Source organism: Pagrus pagrus, assembly GCF_965226575.1.
Source record: "Pagrus pagrus genome assembly, chromosome: 4".
NCBI lineage: Eukaryota > Metazoa > Chordata > Actinopteri > Spariformes > Sparidae > Pagrus > Pagrus pagrus.
In genome coordinates this window covers 1,545,994-1,556,844 of record NC_140188.1, presented here as the reverse complement: position 1 = coordinate 1,556,844, position 10,851 = coordinate 1,545,994, and the positions used below count along the sequence as shown (strand labels likewise).

At 36.8% G+C, this 10,851-nt stretch overlaps 1 protein-coding gene across 1 annotated transcript; it reads left to right on the top strand.

The window, feature by feature from the left end:
* The first annotated feature begins 3,042 nt into the window (after positions 1-3,042).
* chp2 (calcineurin-like EF-hand protein 2) lies at positions 3,043-10,422 on the top strand. The gene is made up of 7 exons (XM_084350958.1): positions 3,043-3,176; positions 5,042-5,114; positions 5,279-5,359; positions 6,802-6,926; positions 7,034-7,095; positions 8,531-8,653; positions 9,088-10,422. Exons 1-7 carry the CDS (start codon positions 3,110-3,112, stop codon positions 9,139-9,141), a joined length of 585 nt encoding a protein of 194 aa, XP_084207084.1. The 5' UTR covers positions 3,043-3,109; the 3' UTR covers positions 9,142-10,422.
* Positions 10,423-10,851: the final 429 nt, after the last annotated feature.

The window sequence follows — 10,851 nt, the reverse complement described above, 5'->3', positions numbered from 1 at the left end:
CAGCTCCTCTCACCTCCTCTGAACTCCTCTCACCTCCTCTCAGCTCCTCTCACCTCCTCTGAACTCCTCTCAGCTCCTCTCACCTCCTCTCAGCTCCTCTCAGCTCCTCTCACCTCCTCTGAGCTCCTCTCACCTCCTCTGACCTTCTCTCAGCTCCTCTGAGCTCCTCTCTTTGTTTTTCTGTCCGGTGTCGTCATCAGAGAAAATGAAGTCGGAGTCGGACGACGCTTTTTTTTTTAATTCTAATTTTTTCAGGTAAAAATAAAAAATCTTCTTTTTTTTCTTCTGTTTTCTTTTTCCGTTTATTTTTTTCACCTGGAAAAAAACGTCACTATTTTTCTGTCACCTAAAATGGTACTGGGTGAAACATGAACAGTAGGCCATTTATTCTTTAATGCTTTTTGATTTATTTATTTCTACCATCGATTCTGTTCACTGATCAGTGAGTCACCTCTCGCTGCCGACTGTGCATCTCTCACCAAATGCCATTTTAGTTTTCACGTAGTTTGTGTGTGAAATCGCTGCAGCAGACACGACTGTCACTATTTTTCAACACTTGGATGTATTTTCACTTGAAAAAGTCACTTGCTTTCATTTTCACCTTAAAAAATAGAAAACCTAGAAAAAGACTGTTTTTTCATCTAGAAAAAAAAATCACTCGATTTCAATCACCTAGAAAAAAACTTCTTTTCACCTGGAAAAAAAACCTTGTTTTTATTAATTTTCACCTGGAAAAACCACCTTTCACCTTTTCACCGCTCGATTTCAACACTTGATTGTATTTTTACCCAGAAAAAGTAACTTGCTTTCATTTTCACCTTAAAACATTTTTCAATATTTTTGGGTCACCTAGAAGAAAAACTTTTTTTTCACCTAGAAAAAAAAAATGCTCTTTCAACACCTGTTCTTAGTTTCAGCTGAAAAAAATGAATTTTTTTTTGGTCACCTAGAAAAAAAACTTTTTTTTCCCCCTGAAAAAAAACTGTTTTTATTTCTTTTCACCACTCGATTTCAACACTTGATTGTATTTTAACCCAGAAAAAGTAACTTGCTTTCATTTTAACCTTACAAAAATTCACGTTTTTTGGGGAAAAAATCTTTTGGTGGTGAAAAAAAGTTTTCTTTTTCCCTGAAAAAACTGTTTTTTCCCCTAAAAAAAAAAAATCCCTTGTTTTTATTTGTTTTCACCACTGGATTTCAACACTTGGTTGTATTTTCACTTGAAAAAGTCACTTGCTTTCATTTTCACCTTTAAAAAAAATCACTATTTTTGGGTCACCTAGAAAAAAACTTTATTTTCACCTGAAAAACTTTTTTCCCCCTAAATTTTTTTTGTATTTTTACCCCCAAAAATTCACTATTTTTGGGTTACCTAGAAAGACCTTTTTTTAATCTAGAAAAAAATTCACTCGTTTTCAGCACAACTTTTTTTTCACCTGGAAAAAAAAACTTTTTTTCGAGTCGCCTAGAAAAAAACTTTTTTTTACCTGAATAAAACCCTTGTTTTTATTTGTTTTCACCAATCGATTTCAACACTTGGTTGTATTTTCACCTGAAAAAAGTCACTTTTTTTGGGTCACGTAGAAAAAAAAGCCTTTTTTTTTCACCTGATAAAAACCTTTTCTAAAAATTTCTTTTCACCACTGGACTGAAAAAACTGTTTTTTCCCCTAAAAAAAAATCCCTTGTTTTTATTTGTTTTCACCACTGTATTTCAACACTTGGTTGTATTTTCACCTGAAAAAAGTCACTTGCTTTCATTTTCACCTTAAAAAAAATCACTTTTTTTGGGTGACGTAGAAAAAAACTTTCCTTTTTCCCTGAAAAACTTTTTTGTATTTTTACCCCCCAAAAAATCACTATTTTTGGGTTACCTAGAAAGACCTTTTTTATCTAGAAAATAATTCACTCGTTTTCAACACATTTTTATTTTCACCAGGAACTTTTTTTTGAGTCACCTAGAAAAAAAACTTTTTTTTTACCTGAAAAAATCCCTTGTTTCTATTTGTTTTCACCATTCGATTTCAACACTTGGTTGTATTTTCACCTGAAAAAAGTCGCTTGCTTTCATTTTCACCTTAAAAAAAATCACTATTTTTGGGTCACCTAGAAAGACCTTTTTTTAATCTAGAAAAAAATTCACTCGTTTTCAACACAACTTTATTTTCACCTGGAAAAAAAACCAAAAAAAAGGTGACTTTTTGAGTCACCTACAAAAAAAAACCTTTTTTTTACCTGAATAAAACCCTGTTTTTATTTCTTTTCACCACTCGATATCAACACTTGCTTGTATTTTCACCTGAAAAAAGTCACTTGCTTTTATTTTCACCTTAGAAAAATTCACTATTTTTGGGGAAAAAAACTTCTGGTGGGGGGGAACTTTTTTCCCCCCAAAAAAATCCCTTGTTTTTATTTCTTTTCACCAGATTTCAACACTTGTTTGAAAAAAGAAAGAAATTCAGTTTCATTTTCACCAAAAAAAATTCACTATTTTTGGGTCACCTAGAAAAAGAAGTTTTTTTCACCTAGAAAAAAAAATTCACTCGTTTTCAACACTTGTTTTTATTTTCACCTGAAAAAAATAACTTTTTGTTGGTCACCTAGAAAAAAAAACTTATTTTTTCTTTTTCACTCTGCTTTTTTCACTTGAAAATTTCTTTCTCGTCAGTTCAAGTCTTAAACACAGGACAGAAAAAAATTCAGATCAGACTTCAGGAGACAAAATGTCTTCACTTGTCCCTCGGGGCTACCGTACATTATTTCTGATGCTTTAAAGTAAATGTTGCTGATAATACTTCTGTACTTTCACTCAGGACTCTCACATCTAGACAACCTCTTAAAAACTTAAATCTGACTTGTTTACGACTCGTAGAGTCTTCATCAGTTCATATAAACAATATTTTTCCATCTTGTTTTTAAAAGTAGAAAACCACAGCACTCGTCCAGCTTCATGGTGTCAGTGTGTCTGTTTCTGGATGCTCATTGGTCAGTGCCTTCCTGTTACAGTAGGTGACTTGTGATTGGCTGAGCAACATGTCCGTCACATCTGTGACGCAGACAGAAAGAAACAGTCAGTCGGTTGAAACAGAAGTCAAACAGCAGCCGGCAGGATGGGCTCCAGCAGCTCCAGCATGAACAACGTCCCAGACGCCCAGCAGCTCCTGAAGGACACTGGATGTGAGTTTCTTTCTGTTTTTCCTCCTTCTGACAGTTCAGAGACAAAGATGAGAAGTTTGATGACTTTCTGGGGAAACTGAGAAGAAATGACGGATTCATTCTTTAACCTCAGTAATCAGTTTATGAACACTTCAAACATTTCTTAAAAGGTTTAATCAAGTCTGTCTTTTGCCGTTACTTCATTCATACCTGACCTTCATCCTTCTACATACTGAAGTTAAAGACACACAAACATCACTGACTGCTGGCAGCTGTGACACATGAAGCCGCAGCTGCGTCACATTTAATAGTTTAACAGTGTGATACAGCTGGTATTTAAAATACTATTTAAAATAATAAACACACATTTATTGTTTAATGGAAATACAAAGGCAGTGTAAAGTTTTTATACATTTTATATCATCACAACTGTGTTATTCATTACCTGCTGCTGAAGTTTTATTGGAGTTAAACTTCATGAACACTAAAAATATCCGTCATTAATGGGTCGTTCAGCTGCTAACGAGGAGAGTTCACAGTGACGAGCAGGAAACATCTCGTGTAAAGTTAACGTTATTTTATTTTTAGTGTGTGTGGAGGTTAATCCACCTGAACGGTCTTAATACTTCATATTTTACATTAGTGTATTTATATTTCTTATTGTAGTATTTGACTATGTTTAAAGCAAATATGTAAAGTACTTTCAAAAGAAGGAAAAATAGTAGGGATGTATATATCTGACAGATGAATTATCGGCCTTATACTGGAAAATTTACATTATTGGTTATCATATTGGCTGAAAAAAATCATATCGTCCCTAAAACAAGGATTAAAAAAAACCAAAAACATAATTGAATTATTTATTCAAACATTTCTTATAGTATCTTTTATTAAAATAAATAAACATGTTGACTAAAATTCACATACTGACCCGTTCTGGAGCTTTGGACTGTGTCTCAGCCTTCATCAACACGTAATGACGCCTCATACTGCAGTTTAATCTCTGTGTGATCGTCAGAGGAGATAATAACTGACAGCATGAATAAACTGCTGCTGTGGCCTCAAACGTCATCTGGTGAGGAGGACGGTGTGATGATGTGCTGAAAGCTCCTGAACACGAGAATAACTGGACCTGTGTGTGTGTGTGTGTGTGTGTGTGTGTGTGTGTGAGTGTGAGATAAGCAGGGCAGTGACTGTTGTTAAACTCATTAGTGTCGTTCCTTCTGCTGTTTATCTGTGTGTGTGTGTGTACGCCCTGAACTGTTCACACTGATATACACACTGTGGAGGCTGTTAAAACACACACACACACACACACACACACACATATATACACGCATACACACACACACACACACACACACACACACACACTCTCCTTCTCTTTCTCCTCCTCCTTCTTCTTCGTCTCGTCTTCTTCAACTCACTAAATTGAGTGATTTTTAAAGGGAGTCTGGTGACTTTCTCGACGGGGCGACATGTATTTGTAAAAGCAACTGTTGATGCAAGAAGCTCAAACTCACACTCACCCGATTCTTTCTTTACGTCTCCGTCTTTTCTTCTTCTTATTTTAAGATAAATCCCAAACGTGACTTTTTACACATCAAGAGCAAACATGAGAAAAATGACCAAAAATCCAAATCATTGGTACAAAAAACTTGTTGTGGAGTTTAAAAAACAAATCATCTAAAGTTAGACGTTATCTGAATAAGTGAGACGTCTGTCCTCTGTCCTCTGTCCTCTGCTGGTTACATTCAGCCTGCAGAGCTGCTTGTTAACACTGAATATCGTAGCTTTGGTTCTGACGGTGTTGGTGAGCTGCAGAGAGGATCGGACCGTTCCGAACTGCTCTGTGATGGGTTGTTGCTTCATGTTCTGTGTTTCAGTCTCTGCTGCCCACATCGTCCGTCTGTACGAGAGGTTTGAGTTTCTGGACAAAGACAACACGGGACATCTCAGGTTAGTGGACCGACCGGCCAATCAGAGGGCGGGACAATAGATCATGTAAACAACAGTGTGTGTAATAAACTGTAATTTTTAATTCTTCACTTGTGGAAGCATGTTGGTCTGGTGTTTTAAGTTCAGTGGATGTGTGGGGTTACTAAAGGTCGTCTCTCTCTCAGGCCGGAGGATTTAGAGACGGTCCCGGGCTTGGACATGAACCCCATCGGAGACAGAATCATCGGCGCCTTCTTCCCTCCCGGGTACAGCAGCCTGCCGGTGTTTCTCTGTTCGACTGGACGACCTTTGACTTCCAGTCAGCAAACTGTTACTTCACATTGACACCGATTATGTTGCAAAGCCCAGCAGAGCGTTCTGTTCACTTTCAGCGCTGCCAGGCGGCCTTTGGTTACAGATTTCTACAGAAGCCCTGAGGGGAAAGTTTTGTTTTGTTTTTCCTGGTGATTTATTTTCTGAGTCTGATCTAAATAGTTTTTTCTCCTGTTTATGACTTGAGAACTGCTGGAAAAAAGTTTTGGCAGGATAATAAGTTCCTTCATTTTATTTTCCATCTTTTCTCCTGAAAGTCTTTTTCAAAAACAAACTTTGTTTCATTAATAGAAAAAACATTTCTCCCAAAAAGTTTTCTCCTGGAAAAAAAGAAAAAAAACTTGCAGTTTCACAAATGCAAAAAAAAACCACTTACAAAAAGGCTCCAGAATTTCTGTAGACAATTGTTTCCCATGGAAAAATTCATTTTGGAGAATTTCAGGAGAGTTGGGATCAGGGGATTTTTTTAATGTGTTTAACCAAGTGTTTGTTTGTTTTTTCCAGGGAAAGAGTTTTCACAGGTGAAAAAAAAATCTGGAGAATTGTTTTTGTTAATGTGAGAAACTGAGAGATTTAAAAAAAAAAATGTCCTAAAAATGTTCATGAGACAAAAGAAATGTGATTTTTTTTTCTCTTTTTATAAGAGAAAAAATATTGCAGGAGATTTTTTCTATATTTTCTGTATTTTGATTTTTTTTCTTTCATGTGTGAAACCAAGTGAATATTTGTTTTTGTAATACTCACTTTGACCACAAGAGGCTGAAGTGCAGCACCACCTCATGTTCTAAACAGGTGTGTGTGTCAGCAGGTTATGTTATGTTATTATCATGTGTTTGTTTTGGAGAGGAATGTGTCATAATTCATTCTGTTTCACACACAAAAAGAAATTCTCCTGATTTTCTTTTCCTCCTTTAAAAAACAAAATGTCAGTCAGTTTTATACGTGACAAAAATTCCCCTGGGAAAATCTTTTTTTCACACATGAACTTTTTTTTCATGTGTTCACAGATGGAAGAAAAATGAAGGATCTTCGATAAATTATCCTGCCAAAAAAAAAAGTTTTTCCCACCAGTTCTCAAGTCATAAGCAGGAGACACAGACTGGATGACCTGCCTCAGTTTCCATCAGAGAACATTTCAGTGTTTGTGTCATTGTTGAACCACATCGCTGTCTGAAACAGAAACACTATAGATCAGAGCAGAATCACATGAAGAGATGATGCAGAATTTTCTGAACATTTAACAAGCTGTCACATAACTGCAGTTCTGAGGGTTTGGACTTCACAGCAGCAGCATTCAGCAGCGTGTCGTGGTATATCCTGTGTTTGTTAATCGTGCTGAACAGGAAACAAGAAACATTTCCCTTGTCTCCTCCAGAAAGGAAACGCTGGACTTTGCCTCCTTCGTTCGGATTCTGGCTCATTTCCGTCCAGCGGACTCCAACCGAACCAGAGACGGAGCCCAGCAGGAGCCGGCCAACAGCACCACCGGGAAGCTCAGATGTCAGTCCAGCTTAGTTTGTTCTGCTTTTTATTTCTCTCATCGACTCGAACAATCGAACAATTCTCTAAGAAAATGAATCTCCGTCTGTCTGTCTGTCTGTGTTCAGTTGCTTTCCAGCTGTACGATCAGGACAGAGACGGAAAGATTTCCAGAGACGAGCTTCTTCAGGTCTGTAACGGTTAAACCTGTCGCTATGCACAATACTTAACTACATTACCCAGAGTCCTCGCTACGCAAAGAAAGACTACGACTTCCACAAAAAGTCTGCACCTTGCCAGTTCACTCACGTAGTCGGGTGTAGTCAGTTTTACATTTTACGTTTCACAAGCTCTCTTAGCCTTTAGCTTTTAACTGAACAAAATAAACTCTCAAAATCTCACGAAAGGACATTTTTTCCTCACTGAACAGGAAAAGATAAAACAGTACATCGTCTGACTTACTGAACTAAGACGAGTTTAATCACCTTGTTAACTCATCATAAAACACACTCATTATAAACTTAGTTTGTTGTTAATGAGCCAATTAGCTAACAGTAGTTAGCTGGAGCCAAGGATAGCTAGCAAAGAGCAGCAGCTGTTTGTTACTCCGATGGTTTGCTGCTCCCTGTTTTTGGATCCACCTTTAAATTCTGGCCATATTTTACAACTTACACCTTTAACAAAAAGTGAAGACTATAGAAACTTCTCGACTGTCTGTCTGTGTGATCAGCATTTTACAATACAATGTTTTAATTTTAGAATTTTTTTTTAGGAGAAACATTGTTTTCCCTTTTGTCAGGAGAAAATCAAATCTCAGGATTTTTTTCTGGAATTGTGGATTTTTTTTCCCCGAGAATCTCTTATTCATAAATCTGTGAAAATGAGTGAATTTTCTTTGTTTTGTTTTTTTTTCAGGAGAAATAATAAAAAAAAAAAATTCCATGTTTGAAACAGTAAAAAAAAAAAACATTTTTAGGAGTGAAATAGTTTTTGTTTTTCAGGATGAAACAAAGTTTTGTGTTTTTAAAAAAAATTGATTTTCAGGAGAAAATTATTTTGTGGATGAAACATAGTTAAATTAATTTTTCACGTGTGATAAAGAGTGGGACATTTTAAGATGTTTTTTATTTTTTGCATTTGTAAAATTCTGTGGATTTTCCCCGTTTTTCTTTTGTTGTCCAGGAGAAACAAAAAACTCAGAATTTTTCTATTCGTGTGATAAACCGAGAGATTTGGAGAATGGAGATAACTGCGAACACTTTTGGAAAGTCTCTTCAAAGGCATTCAGTATAATTATTTTAGGCTTGTCGAGAAAGTTGCACAACATCCAACACTTCACCTAACACTTTAAAGCTTTCTCTTAGGCAAGCAAACTACTGGAATCAATAGAAATGACAGAAAGATATAATTATGTATCATCTGCATAGAAGTTAACCGATATGTCTGCTAATTATGTGAGCAAGTAAATAGAGAAAGAAACGGGCTCCAGAATCGACCTGAGATTCACCACAAGTTAGTTTTGGAGATGCAGTAATGAAGCGTCTGCAGAAAAATGTCTGTCAGAGAGTTTTGAACTACTCGAAAGCTGATGTGATCACTGATTGGTCGATGACTGCGACTCGCAGGTGTTGCGGTCGATGCTGGGGCTGCAGGTGACAGAGGAGCAGCTGCAGTGCATCGCTGAGCGAGCCATCCAGGAGGCCGACGCTGACAAAGATGACGCCATCTCCTTCGACGAGTTCAGGAAGGTGAGACGGTCGACTGAACTCGACGGTTAAGAATATTATTCTGAATATTCCTGATAACAGATCTTTCTGTTTTTCATCATTTCATTTAGTATTTAGAAAAGTAAAACTAGTGCTGTGAGGATGAAATCTTTAAACAATGAAATTAAACTGTGCAGTTATAAAGCAAGAAAATAATTCTGATATAAACGGCATAAAGATTTATAAAATACAAATAAGCTCATTTCTTTTGCATACAAATGTGTTTGGGAAAAATAGACGACACAAACAAACAGCTTCAAGTGTTTCCAAATACTGAAGTACTAAAATATTAGATGTACTCAGAAGTATTTTAAATGTTCAAAATATTAATGAAAAAATATTATATATTACATTAAAAACACACTAAGTTCTTAAGGGACGTAATGAAACTTAAAATGATTTTAATTTTGTTTCAGTCACTGGAGAAAGTGGACATCGATCACAAGATGAGTATTCGCTTTCTGAGGTAAAGACTTGACCTGCGAAGATTTGGGGATTTTCTCATTTGCGTTGAAAAGAAGACGATCAGTCGCTTGTTCTGTTTCTAAAACTTTGAAGAGGAGACGCTGATGGAAATGAAACGAGGACAGAAGAGTGAGACCGCGGAGAAAAAAGACTTCAAGATAAACTTTTCAGATCGGCATCACGGCAAAGATCTGTGTGATGAAGTCCTTTCTGCCAAGTCTGAGAGTTTGCGTTGACCGTTAACGTGCAGCCCAAACACATGACACCGCAGACGCCATTATCTCGCTACGCCTGAGATGCTAAGATGGCCGCCGTTTGATTGACAGCTCATTTGAGCAGATATGAGCTTCTACGCCTACAACAGCCAACGAAGAAGCGCATAGACAAGAGACCAACCCTCTCTTCTTTCTCCTCTCTCCTGAGCCCCTACACACCAGCCTCCGGATGATTGACGCATCATGTAGCCAATGAGATTCCAGATCCAGTAATATTTAGTTTATATCAGTTTTTAAAGCCCTAAACTTGGAAATGATGCAAGTTTATATAGTTTTATGCAATGTGCTCTTTGAGGAGGCCACCTCAGCTCGTTTGACTATTTTAAATGCACAAAGTTATTGTGAATAAGGAAATAAAGCACTATAACGAGTTTAATGCTCCTGTTCCTCACAGGCAGAGGTATTATAAGGTCACAAAATTGCAATTTTTTTGCCAGGCAGCTGAATATTTCCTAAGAAAACCATGTATAAAGTGTTTATTTTCAGTGATATTGTTATTAAATTTGAGCTTGGACCACGTCAGACTATATGATGTGGTTTCCAGCTGATAGGGGCAGTTACAGCTCATCTACAGGCTGATTTTTGCATTAAAATATTTAGATAAATAAATAATTCAGCGTGTTCAAACTCCTATCGATCAATGACAGAAGCATTTGCAAAGATTATGAAGATTATGTCCTTTTGTGGGGAAAAAAATCATTTTGTAACTTTTCTAAAGAGCCCAAAACCAAGTCTGTACTCGACTGGGATGGATGTTTAGGATGATTTTATATAAGTTTCCAAGAATGAGAACAGGTTGACACAGGAGATGAAAAGTCACTAGAAGTTCCCAAAGACTACGAATATTAAAAATGTCATGACAAACCGTCCAGTGAACACAGTCAATAATCAAAAGTAAAGAGTTTGATTTATGCTCGTTGAATGTAAAGGTTTCATCTGTCCACCTGCAGCAACGCGTCTTTGTGAGAAACATCCTGTGCAACTAATCCTAAATAAAAACCTTTAAACCGACATCTTGTATCAGAGTTTTCTTCTTGAGATCACAAACTGGACTTCTGGGTTAGAATTTACTTTCCCACATCCGGCGCCAGTGCAAATATTGTCTTCTGAATAATTACAAACTGAAGGAGTTGTTTGCAGCCCTGGAATCATTAATATGATTATTATTCTAAGTTGTAATCCAAAGAAAACAGGTCGTTAAACGCTCGTCAGTGCAGCCTGATTATCGTTCCCCAAATCTGACTGTGAGGTCGTGTGTGCTCTGGTGGATGATTAATTTCAAGTAAGTCAAATCAATCATTTCAGTTTGTTGGAAGTTCATCATCCTAAAGTTAGTCAGAGTTAGTTCATCTTGAAAGTGTCGCATGGAGTCGAGGTCATGACTCAAAGCTCGCTGGACGGCCACTGTTGCCTAAAATACAAGATTTCTCCTCACCGGAG